Source organism: Drosophila navojoa, chromosome 5 (assembly GCF_054131105.1).
Source record: "Drosophila navojoa isolate 15081-1374.11 chromosome 5, UAZ_NAV_1.0, whole genome shotgun sequence".
Lineage (NCBI taxonomy): Eukaryota > Metazoa > Arthropoda > Insecta > Diptera > Drosophilidae > Drosophila > Drosophila navojoa.
Window position 1 is genome coordinate 11,309,084 of NC_142893.1, and position 17,573 is coordinate 11,326,656.

Genomic DNA, 17,573 nt, shown 5'->3' on the forward strand with positions numbered 1-17,573 from the left:
AAGTTGTTCGTTATTTATCTTTGTGTGTGTGTGTTTGTGTGGATCTGTTGTATTTGCATTTGTTTTACCTAAGTTGCCTTTATGCGTTTGTGTTTGTTTTATTGAATGCAATTCAGTATGAATTTCAATTATTTATATTTGTATTTGTTTTTTAATAACTAGTTAAATATTTATAATGTATATGTAATTTTGAGAGCTTGTTTTTTGATATGCTACATTTATTTTTTTATATTTTTTGCTCTTGGGATTAAGTTAATGTAATTTTTGTTTTTATTTTTCGTTTAACATTAAGCTTGTAATTTGTTCATTTAGTTTATTAGTTTTTGTATTTTAATTTATTTCATTTTATTTAGTTTTTTTCACAACAACTAAGCAAGCTCTTCATAAAATATGTCGCATCCAAAAAATACACGTATTTTTATTGCATAATGTCTAAATAGAAATTAAACTCGCATTATATGTAAAGTATTCTGTTTGTCTTTCTTTTAGTGTTTTTTGGTTTTTCGTATTTATTTTGTATACTTGATATTTCAATTGTTTTTAACTAAAAACCGACAACAAATACATACGTAAGTATCTATGTGTATTTGCATATTTTACGCTCAGGCACAAAGTGTAAATTACAAATATTTCAATATTACTCTGCAATACAATTATTTTTGTGTTCTTTTCGATTTTTATTTTATTTGTGTTATTTTTTAGTTTTTTTAAACAGAAACTAGGAAAATTCGAACGGTATTTCGAGTACTAAGTGGTATTTAATTGGATTCATGTATTGTTTAAGAAACATAAGTACAATATCTTGTATAGGTAGCGGTGTCTTCATTTAAACTCAATTTGTTTTTTTTTTTTTTTCATTTTTGTTTTGTTTGTCTCTTAGAGCGCGGCTCGGGCTAAAGTCTACATACAGGCGGCGCTTGGCTGCTCTGGTCACACTGTCACAGTTGCTGGCGGATAAAGCTTTGCTTGAGTTGGCGTCTGAGGCTGCAACGGCTGCGCGGTTGCTGCTGCTGCGGCTGCTGCTGTTTGTGTCTACGTGTGTGTATTTGTGTATTTTGGTATTTTTTTTACGTAGTTCATGACAACAATAACAGTGTGTGTTTGTGTTCGTGTCTGTCTCGTCTCTTGCTCTCTTTGGTTGAGTATGTGTGTGTTTTTTATAAGTATAAGAGTAGCTTTTAACAATCTAAGAGCTAATCGGCTCGGGCAGTGGATTCTCAGTGATGCGTATCTTGTTGCTTTGTGTGCCAAAGTAGAGCGTGCCGGATGTATCAGTGGTCACATACGCGCGATTGCCATTCCCGTTTCCATTTTCTGCATCCAGATCGTCTTCACTTGTCGGGTCATTGCTAGCATTGTTGTTGTTGCTGTTGCTGCTGCCGCTACCGCTGCAATTAATTGCCGTCTCTCGTAGCCGATTACCGACGCGCAAGCTCAGCTGCAGCTGGCGCTCTCGCTCCCGCTCCTGGGCGGCCTGTAGCTGTTGCTCACGAAAGTTGGCAAAGAATATCGATGAGTACGTATGATACTTAGTGCCGCAGGGAGAACTAGCTGGCGTTGACAGCGGCGTTGCTGTTATAGTTGCAGTGTTGTAGTTGTTGTCGTATATATATTTTTTGTGGAGGGGGAAGGTAGTAGTAGTTTGGCTTTTGTTATTTACGTTACGTTACTTTTGAGAGCATGTTAGTTGTAGTTATTGTTGTTGTTTTTGTTTATATGAGTGTTCTTTATACACGTTCTAAGGATTTTCTGTTGGTCTTATGTTTTCATTTGTAGCGTGTTCATGTGTGTGTGCATGTGTATATGTGTGTGCGTGTATTCGGGTAAGTGCATTGATGATGTTGCTTGGCCATAACTTATCACGGGGATGTTGCTGCGATTTGTTGCTGTTGTTGTTGTTGTAGTTGTTCTTTTGTTGTACTAGCTGCGGATGAGCTTTTGATGATGATGTTGGCGAGGCGTTAATGAGAAATGTTCTTGCTGATGATGATGAGAGACAGAGAGAGAGAGAGAGAGCGCGCTGCATGCACTTAACTGATTGGTGAGAGTAGGGCGCCACCTGCTTAACAGCTGCTGTGAAGAGACATAAACTCGAAAACCAGAAACAATAACAACAAAGAGACATTGATAGTGATTTAGAGTTAGAGAGCGGCGAGTGAATTTGCGCAATTTTCTCCAGATCAAATGATTCGGAATTGGAAATCGTTGACTTTGTTCATTTATTTAGAATTCAAATACACAACAAAAGCTTACAATTTGTGAAATTTCTTGCATAGCTCCATATTAGATAATATATATGTATATTATATATAGTATATATATCCTTACATATTGTTTTTTCTTTTTTTTTTTTCTGTAGCATTGTCATGTATGTATATTTGTATATGTTTTATGTATATAAATATAAACTTATTGCTTTAATAGAATTACGCACTGTATGTGTGTGGCTGGGTGTGTGTGTGTGAGTCTAAGCAACGAGCGGCCAAGTACGCAGCTCAACGGCATGTGAAACAAATAAATAAATACACAAAAAATTATATCGTGTAATGGTTTTCTTTTATTGCAAACAACAGCATTTGCTGTCCAATCAATACAACAATTTAGACTTATGTATATCTCAACTATATACATACATACGTAATAACTAAATGTAATACAAAATAAATTGAATAAAATAACACACTTAAGAAGCAACAATCAGAAGTGAAAAGAAAATGGAAAATCACAGTTAACAAAAGTACATACATACATACATATATAAAAGCCTCAAAAAGCTCAAGCTTCAACTTGTTGCTGACTGTGTGTGGATTTCTGTTTTATTTATTTCTGTTTTCTTTTTCATTGATGCATGTCTGTATGTGTGTTTTGGTCTCAGCGTGCAGTGCTTTCATCTCTGTTTTTGTGTCTTCCAATTTCTCTCACTCGTTTGCCCGCGCTCACGACCACGCCCCATTCCGACTCCGATTTGGGCGCGCAGTGCTCTCATTGCACGCAAAGCTCAATTTGCGTGGAGCTGCTCCGACTGGCTGCTGACATTTTGCGTGCCAACTTTTGCAGTGTGCCAACAGCTACGCATTGTTAAATGCAACGATATATATTCATTTTAAATATTGCGTGTAAATAAACAAAATAAATAAAACATCAAATAAATTATATGTATATTCATGTATAAGCAAAATATAAGTGCATTTGTGTAGTTGCTGGAAACAAATCAAATACTACAAGCAAAACAAGGCAAAGGCACAATATGCCAAATATAGGCAAAGAGAGAGAGAAAGATATAGAGTATAAGAGAGCAGAGCTGCTGTTACTGGGTATAAGGGTATTGTAAAAAATTTCTAAGCAAACTACGTGTCGCATTTGGTTTGTCACTTGCAGCTGAAAGCTTTTACGCACAGTGTTCAAGTGCTGAAATGTATGCAAGCTTTTTCAAAGCTTACCAATACTTGCACAAGCAACTGACAAACTGTTCGGTATTTGTGAATGTGTGTATTATGTGTGAGTGTTAAGCATTGCCTACTTTTTGTATATGTATGTAATTTTAATTTATTTATTAATTAGCTAAATGCATTTCAACTATGTTTTTCATGATTTCATTTTGCCACTGTCTACTGGGGTTTCTCGGAGACTATTTGCCAGGGATTTTGTTTGGTTTTTTAATGTGATTTGTTTTGTGTGTACAAATATACATACCATATATTAATATTATTTATTATTGTTGTTGCACATATTGATTGCATACATTATTGATAACAGAATTTCGCAAGAGAAAATTAATTTGAGAAACGAAAAGAATAAAGAGAATTCATATATCGAATTTGATGCAGCAAGTTTCGAAAACGTCGTTGGATCATTAAATGAAATTCGATTCGATTAACATAATTTATATATATATTTATATTTTATTCGTTTTTATTTGAGGTTAGTTTCGGCGCCCAAGGTCGAGTGCATATGGTTTTTTTTTTTTTTAGATGGATGCATGACGAGAGGCAGGCGAGGATGGTCGGCCAGGCGTTTTACAGGGTATTTCGTGTGTGTATATTGGCATTGAGTGTCATATAATGTTTGTTTGTTTGTTTTTGAGAGAGAGGGGAAATATATTTGTATATTGTTGTTGTTTTTGTTGTATTTGTATGTTTGTTTAGCAAAAAACAAGCAGTTTGGAGAAAGGAAAAAGAAATGAAAAACAAAGTAATGAAAATATTGAAATATTTTTTCGTTGTTTGTTTGAATTTTTTTTTTTTTTTTTTTTTTTTGCGAAAATGCATTTGTTTTTCGTATTTTTTGGAAAAATTTTGGCTTAGAATTTAGGTGTTTTTGTGTATATTGGGGGCCTGGTCTATGTGAAGCAACGCCCTGGCTAAGTCTCTAACTAAAAAAAAGTTTTTTGTGGGAATTGTGATAAAAAATGGTATAAAAGTAAACGCTTGATTTTCAACAACTTTTTTTGTTTTTTTTCATTTTCAATTTTCATTTATTTAATTTAGTTTTCTTTTTTTTTTTTTAGGCGTACAAATATTTTGGCTAACAAACATAAGTCGAATTTTCTTTGTCTTTTTTTCTTCGAATAAGTATATATATGTATATATAATTTGTATGTCCAATTCAATAATACTTATATAAAATTTTGAACAATTTTAAAGATTTTTGTTTCACGCGATTTTTGTTTGGTTTGCTCGCTGAAAGCGGTTGAAAAGCTTTTGCCGTTACTAATTCGTTCTTCAATATATATATATATGCAAACATGAGACTTTAGGCTACGTTTTAAAGTTTAGGGATAGTGGAAAGAGAGAAGGCGACTTTTGTGTATATAACTCTATAAGGTATAGGGTATATATATGCTCTAGTATGTTCATTGCGGCTGCATTTTGATTGTGATGAATGGGAGGTAGGAGGATAGCTTTCGAGATAATCCAATTCGCTGCACTGAATTCAACTGAACTGAACTGAACTGAATTGAATCGTATTTAATACTCTTATGGGATTCTTCTATCTTAAAGATAATTCTGTTGTTTTGCTCATTCGTTTGGGTTCCAATTGAAGGGAGGTACGGAAAATTTGACTAGAGTAGCAGCAGGTAGATTTGTAATAGGTGGTAAGTAGATTGTTTTTAGTTGTAGATTTATATATTTGTTGTAGAATTATTTTTATTTGTTTTGTAGCTGATTGGTTGTTGAGGTTCAGTTGTTCAGTGTGTGCGTGGTATTCTAACACTTACCGTAGCCCTCGCCCTGCAAGAACAGCCGGAAGGCTTCAGCCAGCTTAGCCGGTTGCTCCTCCAACACCATGGCGCAATCAGAGATCTAAGAAAAAAAAGAGACTTTAATATTTATGCAACTGGAAACAAAGCGATTTTAGGTAAACCTTCATCCAGGACGAATTAGTTGGATCCAATCGGCCATTGAATGTCACCGTATCCTCCACATGCGGCGACAGCGAGCCCGTTATATTGATAACGGGCATTTTCAACGTAGTCGCTGCCGTCTCAGCGCCCGGTGTGCCTGGCGGTGTGCGCGCCAAATGCAAATCGTTGCGATGGATATACGCATTGATGAACATGGCCAGGTTAGTGGGATTGACGCCACGCTCGAAATGCTGCTTGTACATCTGCACCAGATCATGGTTGCGCTCCTCCGGATTGCGTCCGAAATGATGCCACATCAGATAATCAATGACGCCCTGCGTCATGCCCTTGGTGCGCAAGAAGCGCGCATTGAAACTCTGATAGCCCCATTCGATCCAGCCCGATTGCGTTGACACACAGTTAATTAGGCACAGGGCGCCCACCTTATCCGGATTAGCATGAGCGAAACGTGCCAGTATATTGGCCCCAGCGCCCACACCGAAACCAATCACCGACTTTAGGCCAAAATGCGATAGCACAAACAACAGCTGGGCTGCCAACTCATCCATGGTTGGATACACATAGCTATGCGGGCGGAGAGACAGAGAAGATATTGGATTTAGATGTGTGATCAAGACGAAAATTACAGTTGTTTGGGCTGTAAGGCTGGCTGACAGTCTAACAGTAAATTTGTTTGTTGCACACAACAGTTAAGTAGGTAATTTAGCTCTCAGACTTGCACTCAAGTCGCGTCTAATACAATTTAGAATTACCATTATTAGCTATGGCTATTTACTAATGCTCAGATCTGGTCTAATAGTTAACTAAACAATATTCAATAACAATTAGAATCTCTCTATTGCAAGGGTGCTACGTGCCTTTGCTGAAGCAATTAAGACTTATCATATAAATTTCACAAATAACTTGCTCTGTCATAGAGCAGATTTGTTATTTATATAGCTCTATAAAGACTTTATACGATATATAGCGTTCTCTATAAGAAGACTAGGTTTTTTACAGTTAGTCTTTTTACATAATCTAACAAAAAACTTAAACTAAGCTAAAGTTCTATCGACAATTCAATGCGAAATACCGCAAGACATCTAGAACTCTTATGGAATACAAGGAGCTCTACAAAAAATATTACAATACTGTTTTTTTTTATCAGCCTCTAGTCAAAGTATATTAGCAATAAGTTGGATAAACTAAGCTAAAGTTTTATCGACAATTCAATACGAAATACCGCAAAACATCTAGAACTCTTATGCAATACAAGGAAGTCTATAAAAAATATTACAATACTTTTTTTTTATCAGCCTTAACTCAGTGTATATTAACCATAAGTTGGATAAACTAAGCTAAGCTACTATCGACAATTCAACTCTTATGGTATACAAAAACCCCTTTGAAACATATTACAATATTTTTTCTTATCAGCCGCTACTCAATGTACATTAACAATAGCCTCAAGTTGCTTTCATTTAAAACAAAGAACAGTCATAAATAATTATGATTCAACGCCCTCACATTATTTTAAGAGATTTGCCTATTCATTTAAATGCTGTATTTGCATACTTTTTATTTTCTTGATTTTTTTTTAAGGCTCTTTTGGGCATTATTTTGAATAATTTGCTCAATGGCTCTCTGGAGGGCAAAGAGTCCGCCTTAAGCAATTAATGGGGGCACTTACTCCTCTGGCAATGTGGGCGCGCCCTCCTCCTGTCCGGGTGCAGTTACATGATACACACAAAAGTTCTCCAGCAATCCGCGCATGACTGGATAATTGAAGAAGCCAGCGAAACTGGTGGCATCTGTTTTTAATACAACATGAAATACATAAACATATGTATATATAGTATATATAAATATTAGTTATGGGAGGCTTGCTTACAGTTGAGTCCCAAATCGTGATAGGTCACTATGGCCGGCTTTGAGGTGTCGCCCTGTATGGCCACATGTATGTCGCCCTTGTCTGTGGGCACGCGTCGCTGTTCGCAGGCCTCCAAAATGGAGCCGCGCGCATTGGGGAATTGCAGCTGCACCGAGCGCAGTTCGATGTCATCCATGGGATCAACGGGCATGGTGCTAAATAGATAATAGACATATATATATAGAGAGAGAAAATTAGCTGTAGTTCTGTATTTATGTCTGTTTAGATATATATATATAGTTAATATGTATTTGTCTTTGATGTGGGTCACTCATTAACTTGCATCCGGCGTTCGGCTGGTTTCAGTGCGGGGCGCTTCCTGAAGTTCTACTTGTTACGACTTGTGGGACTACAAAATTGAAGTCAATTTTTTTTAAATGAAACTTGAAACGCGTCTAAATTGCTAATTAACTAAGTTACAAGTTGCAAAATTAAAAAAAAAAAAAAAAAACAATATTTATATATAAAACTTAACTTTATATAAATATATTATAATTATACTTTATATGCAATATTTGTTCAACATTCAAGTTATGTACGAGATGCGATTTGAGAGAGAGAGAGAGACAAGGGCGGATGCTTTGGGCTTATCACTATTATTATTATTATTATTATTAATATATAATTATACTTTGTTGTTAGGTTTTAGTTTTGTTGTTCTCGCTATGCAAAATACTTACAAATACGTTAAAAGTAAAAAACCAAATTAGGCAAATCACAGTCTCTAAAGTGAATTATGAGTAGTTCAAGGTAAAAATCAAAAAACAACAAACAAAAACTGGTGTAACTTGAGTGTTGCGTGAGAGAGGGAGAGTCTAGGGCGCCTCATACACATACATATATACATATATATATATTCATATGTATGCATATATATGTATATATATATGTGTGTGATATATGTATATCTTACACATGATATCGCTAGTAGAGTTCGATTGGGTGGTTCGTTTTCTTTCTTACCCAAGCAGATGTGCCTCCTCGGCAGTGTGTGTTGGTGCTGATGGCATCTTGGTGTTCAGTGTCTTACCAGTTTTGTCGCGGTCTCTGAAATAAATACTATGAGCATGCAAGCAAAAAAACCGAAAACACAAAAAAAAAAATTGATCCAGAGAAAGAGATAGAGAGAGAGAGAGGCAATTCGCTTACGTTTAATACAAATGAACAGCCCAAAAAAATGAATAAATAAATTCAATTTATTCTTTATTTTTCCCTCGAGGAGATGTCAAAAATAAATTGAATTAGTTGAAATTTAATTATGACTCTAATTAGCTAAATACACACTAAGTTTGTATATTTGTACGAGTTGTTCATGTATATTTATAGAGAAATAGAGAGAGAGAGAGACTTAAGAATTGAGTTTAAGTTTGCCCAGAGAGAAAGAGAGAGAGAGAGAGAGAAAGTCTTTGATTGCTGATGCGGAATGATGGAGCAACATTTTGTTGCTTTTCAATGTAGTTTGAGTATGAAAATGGGTGCTCGCTATATATACAGCAAGTACAATAATAATAATAACAACAACAACAACAACATCGACAACGATAACAATAACAATAGTAAACATTTTCCATGTTACGTAAAACTAAATAAATGAGTCACGCAATGTCATTCGGGGTAAATGTCAACAACAAACAACTGGCGCCACTAATATTGAGCTCCCACTGGTACCCTACGCCCCCGGCTACCACTACTCCTGCTTCCTCTCGAACTTTTCTTAACAAACTCATTTTGCAGAACCAATGTCTACCAGCCAGACCGTGTGTCTAGGTAATTTGGCTCACTGGTTTTTTGGCCATCTAAAACAATTATGCGGCACATAAGCGGAATACGTACAGCTCCGAGTCAATTAGCAAGCTGAGAATACAGTTGAATTCCATTAAAGCCTCTATATTAGCGACTGTATTTGTATTGGGGATTAATTAGGGCTAAAGCTAACAGAGATAACCAACTCAAGTTCCATTAAATCTGGACTTTCTTAAAGTATTTCAACAGATTTTTTTGAATCAACTTTAATAAAACACTCTGAATGTACAATTGGATAAGAAATAACGAAGAAACATATAGAGAGCTAGAGCCAAAGACAAAGACAAGAACAACATAATAAGGCAGAGATTAACACTTCTCGAGATAGATGACAATAAGAGAAAAAGCTGGAGAAAAGATAAACAGCAGTGGACTGAAAGACGCCAGAAAGTCAAATAGATACTGCTAGTGGGAGATGTAAAGATAGTAAACAGAGAACAGATAGAATATTCTAAAGTACAACTGGTCCTATGGAAAAGTAGAATCGTTGTAACAAGTATAAATGTATGTAATTAGATAACCACATATATGAAACAGATATTCCCATTGATAGACGCAATATATTATATATCTAAATACATATAAAGGGCAACTATTGGTGTTCAGTAAACAAATTAACCACATATAAGCTATATATAGGCTACAATATCGACCTTCATTTTCTATAAAAGTATTATTGTTAGGCTAAGCCAAGCCAAAACAAAAAGTCGTCGCCGATAAAGCTTATACATATATAGCAATTAACTGAATTAGAATCAGAGATAAACAAGTTATTATTTATTCCACAAACTCAACACATATGTAGTATCTTTTTATACACGCTTAATAGCTTTTCTCGAAATAGCCTGGTACATCAATTAGGCGAACACAATTTAAAGCCATTAAAAATGCCTTTCAAGTCGAAGCTAACACGCACAACGCTGTTCCCACGCAAAGTTCTGAAGCGGGGGTGTTTAGAGTAAAGAGTACAGAGTACATACCGTTATAAAGCACTTCCAATATTTTTGCTGTTGCTTTCTTCTTCAGCTGTTTATGTGCACTCGCGTATTATTTGCCAATGCTGTGCCGCTTTAAGCGCAAGGCGCCAGACTTGAAACGGTCAGCAACAGCAGCGAACCGGTTAGGACCGGTGAGACCCACACAGAACAAGAAACGCTGCACAGCGGAAAGTGCAATGACTGAAGTGTAAACAGAGCTTTGTTTAACTGGAGCTTTACATTAGTAATACGTATTTATGTACGTATATGTATGTATACACGTATGTGCATGTAGAGATTCATTGAATTCAATCTGTGTAGGTGTTTGGCAGTGTGATGTGTCACACTGTTACGGAAACATTAATTAAAACACTTGACTATGATGATGATGATGTTCATGATGATGATGACGGTGTAGGTAATCAGCATAAATAATAATTGTAAAGAATGAATACTTAAGTAGATATTTAGCTCGCTGACAGAAATAGAACAAAAATGAAGCGCAGTTAGCAATTGACTAAATTGCGGTTCACCGTCGACGACGAATTGTCTGACTAGACGGCGAGCGACTTCTGGGTTTGCACTCTGCACTCTCTAGAGCTTTAGCATGTTTGGTATTGACAAAACTGCAGGCGGACTATGCGACCTTGAGCCAGGGCTAGCTCAGCAATAAATATAAAGAAAGTTGCACCCGTGTCGATGTTGTGAATTGGTGATGTAACTGAGAGAGCGCAAAGTGAGCAATATACATATATACATACATATATATTTACATATGTATGTATATAGTACATTTGTACATTTACTTCACTTCTCTTTTGGACGAAATCAAAAGTAATGCTAATGCTCGTAACAATAACACAAAAAGCTCTCACGCACATGCAAAACGCAATTATGGCTGTGTGCTTGAAGTAACGGTGAAGTAAGGAAGTAAATGTTATGCATTTGCAGTGCAACAAGAAAGAAAGACAACATCAACAGCAACAACAGTAACAACAACAGTTTTTTTTTTTTTTTTGGCAGAAAAGTTGAGTAAAAAAGTTTTCTTTCAGCTTTTTGGTGTGCCTTTTCAATGATTCACTTACCTGGTACCACCACCAACAATGACCACCGGCCGTTCCATGGGCACCAGCTCCTCGCTTTCTCCAGGAGAGGACTTGATCGCCTGACCGAATGCACGCCTCACGCTCTTGAATACGGAGTTAGGCGATGCAGCCTGTGGTTCTGTGGTGGACTGATAGATGGCGCTGCCATTGCCATTCATCGCCGGCAGCGACACATAGCCGCCCTCTGATTGCGGCATTGTTTGCCTGTGCTTTTCTGTTTTTACTATTTTCCTTTTCTCTCTCTTTTTTTTTTTTTTTTGCCTTACTTTCTTTTGTTTGCTTTGCTTATATGTTTGTATATTGGCATATGTCAGTCTCTCCACCACCCAATATACTTAGCCTGCTTTTCCTTATTTTCATATGCAGACAAAACTCTCAGTGCGTTGACTGTGTGTGTGTGTGTGTGAAAGTTTGTGTATGTGAATGTGAGTGTGCGTTGCATGCAATTTGTGCATATGTTCGTTGTTTGTGGTTGTGTGTGTTTGATATGCGACATTTTTGGTGGGTGTAGAAATCATATAAACAATGCGTTCGTTTGTTGAGTTTGACACGTGATTCATCGGCAGACAGCAGACAGCCATTGTTACCACATAACATAACATACATATATAGGTATATTTTGTGATATATACAAATAACATCCATTCGTCAGTTGTAGTGTAGTTGCAGCAGCAGCGCAGCAGCAGGCACAATCAACATAAATCAAATAAATTAAGAAAGAAAAAAAGAATAAATTATAATCTAAAATGACAATCAAAATATATCACAATGAAAATGTTGAACATGGAAAGCCAACCACCCAAAACAATTTAAGCTCTGATTGCTTTTACAGTAACAGTATGGCAGAAGGAATGAGACAGCTAAGCAGCTGTTAAAGCTAACAGCTCATTAACTTAACATAACACATGTTATTTTCGCAAGGGAGATGCATGCTTCAACAGCTCTTTAACTTAACATACGTTATTTTCTAATTAAAATCGTTGTTTCTTAATTATTAAGTTCTCTGTACATACCATGTGAAATATGCAATACTCTCTCTCGTGTTTAAAGGGCATTATGAATGCATAATGATTGACATAAGCATACATCTCATTTTGGTTAGTAAGCATTAAGCAGGCAAGCTACAACAACTACTACTACTACAACAACAACAATAGCTACGAGCATTAATTGTTTTTGGCGTCAAAGTTCGTACTTGAAACAAGATATGCAGGCCAAAACCGAGCCAGTCAGCCACAGTCACACACACACACACACAGACACACATACACCCACTCTTCTAACACTCACATGCACACAACGCCGCACACATGTTGCCGACTGCAGCGCACTCAACCGCTGCTCTGCTCTGCTCTGCACTGAGCTGTGCTATTTACCCCTCCTATTGGTGGCAATGTGCATTACATTAACCCAGTTCCAGTTCTATGCGGCAAACGGGGCTCTGCGGCTCTGCCTGAGGGTCTCTTATATTCAAAAGCTCCGGCCACATGGAATTTGCACAGCTCTTCACAGCTGGAAGCTGATTAAGTGCGTCACCACCACCGCAACTTTCAATGAAACACTTCAAAAAGTTTAAAATAAATAAAATAAATTTCGCCACAAACACTGACAAATAAATAATTATAAACAAATAAGGGAGCGATAATGAAAAGCTTCAACGATGACGCAAACTTCTAGACATGAAATATAGAAAAATAATAATAAAAAAAAAAAAACTGACTGCAAACATTTTGCGTCTTAGCAATAAAAAATGGCAGCAGGCAAATTGCGAACTTTTCCGTTGACCAGGCTCTGAGAGCCATAAAGCGAAAAGGTCTGTGCAATTGTCCAAACTGTAAACACATATTCGGACATTTGATTCCACGGTCGTCGGTCGGGATTACATATATGTATGTATGTATGCATGTACATATACTTTGGTATATATAGTACAGTTTCTTATCTATTTATTATGCAAAACTAACGACGTCGTTTCTCATTCTGCCGTTTCACATTTGCCACACTGAGGGTGCTGCATAAATTTCAAGTATAAAATAATAATAGCTGTAGCAACAAAGGAGAAACAAAAAAAACTTTTTACCATAACAGACAACGTAAAACTCAGATTCAAGTATAAAGCGCCCAAATGTTGATTCTATCTCGAGCACTTGAGGAACGACTATGGGCTACAATTTTGATGAATTTACTTCAAATCAGTTCAATGGTCTTGTCATGCGATACCCCATGAATAAGCCCATAGAGCTTGTAGAATTTCAGCGCTTATCTATAAACGAAAATGATATATCACATTTGGTAGCTATAGGCCTTAGCGTCCCTAGCTCAATTTTATTTTAGTATCTAAATTCCCGAATTTCTAGCTGATTTTCCAAATTGTATACGAAATGTAATATGACCTTGCTTTTATAATCTTTGCGTTCATATATAGTACATAGATTAACACATCAGACCTGTTTTACTGCTTTGTTATGCGTCATTCTGCGAATTATTAAGGTTTCCTCATGCAATATGATTGTTTGTATACATTATAAATTATATATTGTATCAAATTATTTCTTGTAATTAGTGAGTTCGTATAGCTCATATAAATAGCTGTTTGTTTACCTCATAATATGTAAGCTTCATCTTTATAAGTAAATCTATAAATTTATATGGCGTTATTTGGATGAAAATAGATTGAACATGCGTGAGAATCTATTTTTATAATAAAAATATAATGTATTTTAAGAGCATATTTCAGCTATTTTAATCTTCATAAGGCCAGATGCATTTATATAATTATATTATCATTATATGATATAGCATTAAATTTTTCTTCTAATTATATTGTGCCTATAAGAATCTGCATATCCCATTTGCTAGCTATACTTCTATTAAGCTCACAGCTCGTATCGCTTCTATTTAAAGCTAGATTAGCAAACAAAGGTGTTCTATAATTATAATTTATATACAGGGTATATTCAGTGCTGCCACGTCATTTAAATTCTTCTAATCTCAGCTGTGTTCATTAATTTAGCTTATCAACTACAACGAACTGGGTCGTGAACAATGGATTGTTCAACTGTTAATTAAGGCTATATAACATACGTGAACATTAGCTGTGATTTATCTGGAACTTCTTTTTGATTGCTTCGGGCTGATAAATTAGAAAGGCAAGTCCTGCATGTGCAGTGGCCATGTTACCTTTGACCTTTTGGCCTGGTTGCAGGCGATTTGCCACTTCAAGAGATGCCAAAGCCCAGTCATAAGTCGAATGACTTGCACGGGGCAGTAAGTGCCATTTGCCTATTGCACACTATATATATATACATATATATATATAGATTATATAGGCCTTGTATAGCTAGGCTACTGGGCCAAGCCTGCGAGTACACTAGCTCCACTGGCAATTCCGATAATTACAGTGGCAACCACAGCAGCAGCAGCAGTTCGAGAGTGTGTGCCATTTATGGCAAATTATTCATAATTACAATTGCGTCAGAGAACATTGTAAAAATTACCAATTGGCAAAAATGAGCAATAGAGGTATTTATATACTATATAAAGAATCACCCAAAGAGAAGGTGGGAACTTGCACTGAGAGACAGTGGGATTGATAAAATATTAACTACGAAAATGTTATACTACAGTTAAATGTTATCATCAAGCTAAAAATGTACATATAGGCATTGATGCGCCCTGTTAACAGTCTGTTAAGTGAGTCTTTTCATTAGTAAAATGTTATACTTCAGCTAAATGTTATCATCAAGCTAAAAATGTACATATAGGCATTGATGCGCACTGTTAACAGTCTGTTAAGTGCGTCTTTTCATTAGTAAAGTGTTAAAATGCAAGCGACAACAGTTGCAGCAGTGCACTGTAAAAAATCTATGGCAACTTTAATATGCATACATATATACTATATTTATTGCAAATTATTATTATATTATTATTATTATTAGTTATATTATTATTATCTGCATTATGGCATACTACTTTAAACTTTTTTATTATCCTTTTCACCTCGACCTATAGCCACTGGTCAATGCTTTGCCTTGAGCCACTATGTGCTTTATTCGTATATGTTACTCAATCATTTTGGGCCGTGTAGCTGCGCAGTTATTGACAATTTGGCAGGTAGCCATGGCAACCGTTGGCAGGTCAACAGCAATCGCATTGGCAACACCACCCGGACCCAGAGGCAACAACACTGCCAAATGCGTGTGCATTAGAAAGTGTGGATGCCTCCAGTCGGACCGGGCCAAGCGCAAATTGTTGTTGGTCAAATGCAAGAGGCCAACACGGCAATATCTATATATTTTCTGTTCTTTTTCTCTCTCTTTTCCCCCTCTGTTTTTTAACATAATTTATCAATCAATTCAAGGATCTTTCGTGTCGTGTCCTGTGTGCTAAGCCAAATTGCAGCACACAAGTGGAAATTATATTCAAATCAAAGTGTTTTTGTTTTTGAGCGGGGCGCCGGGGGAAGTAGAACAGGTGTAGAGGAAAAAATCCTATAAGGGAAATGTCACGCTATATGGCAGAAGCCCCGAGGCTTTCATTACAATGCGAACGTCACACTAACACACATACAAGGATGAAGAGCAGAACGAGAACGTCAACAACGTAGTTCCTGGCCATGTAGTTGTTAGCGGCACGGCTATGTAGCAGGAGGGGCAGAGCGAAAAGGAAGAGTGTGAGAGAGAGAGAGAGAGAGAGAGAAATGTAGAGCAGGGGCGTCGTGCAGGTTGTTTTACTGTTACGTGTTTGCAATCGATTTGAGAGTTACATAAAATACAACCAGGCAGCGCAGGAGTAGCAGAGAGAGAGAGATAGAGAGCGAATCGGGCAAAAAGCAATTTGGCAATTTGTGATGGACTCGAAATGCTAGGTTAACTGACCTACGCGCGATATTAAATATGCAGACAAGTTAAACAACAAAGTCAAATAAAAGCAACGTTTGTTTGTCGAAGGCGCAGGCGAAAAGCCAGGACAGCGACGTCGACGTTAGCGCTATCGCTGGCGCCGCACAGTTAACAGCGCTTACAAATGGAGCACCAGAAGTAATAAAATTCAAACAAACAAAAGCGGATGGGCGAAAAATAACGCAGCTCGTGGGAGTGTGAAGCTTTCTGGGCCTGCGTTACGTCAGAGTTCGTTGGGGGTTTGTCAAAATTAACAGCATAAAGCAAATCAAAAGGAAACATAAATGAGAAAGAAACAAATTAAGATGCATTAGAAGATAAATTTGGCAACAACAGGCAACGACAACAACAATATTAACATTAACATGCAATGTAACGACTAACAGACAACTGTTAACTACTAACTACTCAAAGTTCAGCTGTGTGAGAGCTGAGTGTGTTAATTGAAAAAAAAGAAGAAAAAAGAATACGAAAAAAATAAGATTGCAAATGATAAAATTGATGGAAAATGATGCAGCGCGTTGTGAGTAGAATGAGCGAAGAAAGAGAAACGGACGAGAGGCGGGCATAGTAATAGAGGTATTATGTGTAGAAAGAGCAAAAGTGACAAAATGCAACAACAACAACAACAGCAACTATTACTACTGCAACAACAGTAGCACAGCAGCAGTAGCTAGCAAAGCCAAGCAAATCTGATAGGCAGAGGCAGAGGGTCATCACGCGCCAGACCCGTTATGTGAGAGTGCATGTGTGTGCCATTTGCCAATGCCTGTGTGCATTGTTGTTGTTGCTGTTTTTGATATTATCACTTTGTCTGCTGTGTGTGTGTAGGGGTGCGTGGTGTGCCTCTGTGTGAGTGCGGGACATTCAAGACTCACCTGACGCTCGTTGTGCTTATGTTTCTTAGTGATGAACTTCCAGCAGACAACAACAATAACAAGAAAAACAACAACAGTTACTGTTACTGTTACTGTGAATCAAATGATGTTCGGCGGGGTAGACGGGATGTAGGCAGCAATTTTATTACAAAATTTGTGGAAATTTACTGATGCGCGTTTTCTTGTTGCGTTGCTTTTGGATTTTCTTGGCAGTTTGAATTTTCTTCTTATGCTTTTTGCTTTTTGCTTTTTCTTTTCTTCTCCTTCTTCTTTTGGTAGTTAACTGGCACGCACAAAACACAACAACAATAAGAACAACACTCGCTGGGCCTTTTTTCTATGAAAAAATCAATATTTCTTTGGGTGTTCAAATTTTTCGCGTTTTACACTTGTATAATTTGATGCTGATTCGCGCACGCCCACACACAAACACAGTTACTATGCTGCATTGGATTAATTTAACTTATTGCTGAACACTAATTCGTTGTTGTTTGTCACAATAAGAACAAATTTAAATGATAACTTTTCTGGACTAAACTGCGGACGACTCAACTCGATTATGATACACGCGACAGTGTGACCAAATATTGAATGTGAAGAAATGCGCAGACTTTGTTTAGAATTAGTTGGTGCG

At 36.7% G+C, this 17,573-nt stretch overlaps 1 protein-coding gene across 13 annotated transcripts; it reads right to left on the reverse strand.

Annotated features, from left to right (window-relative positions):
• Positions 1-47: 47 nt before the first annotated feature.
• MESK2 (misexpression suppressor of KSR 2) lies at positions 48-17,543 on the reverse strand. Of its 13 annotated transcripts, none has more exons than XM_018104528.3 (8): positions 16,940-17,543; positions 11,140-11,547; positions 8,238-8,333; positions 7,236-7,429; positions 7,035-7,155; positions 5,365-5,929; positions 5,219-5,303; positions 48-1,572 (listed from the first exon to the last, which is right to left on the reverse strand). In XM_018104528.3, the coding sequence occupies exons 2-8, from the start codon at positions 11,355-11,357 to the stop codon at positions 1,187-1,189; spliced, it is 1,665 nt and encodes a 554-aa protein (XP_017960017.1). In that variant the 5' UTR covers positions 11,358-11,547; positions 16,940-17,543; the 3' UTR covers positions 48-1,186. The 13 variants fall into 13 exon arrangements, with proteins under 13 accessions (XP_017960017.1, XP_017960019.1, XP_089118290.1 ...); XM_018104530.3 differs by having other exon boundaries at positions 8,238-8,321; positions 16,940-17,541; XM_089262164.1 differs by lacking the exon at positions 16,940-17,543 and adding an exon at positions 12,537-12,785.
• Positions 17,544-17,573: the final 30 nt, after the last annotated feature.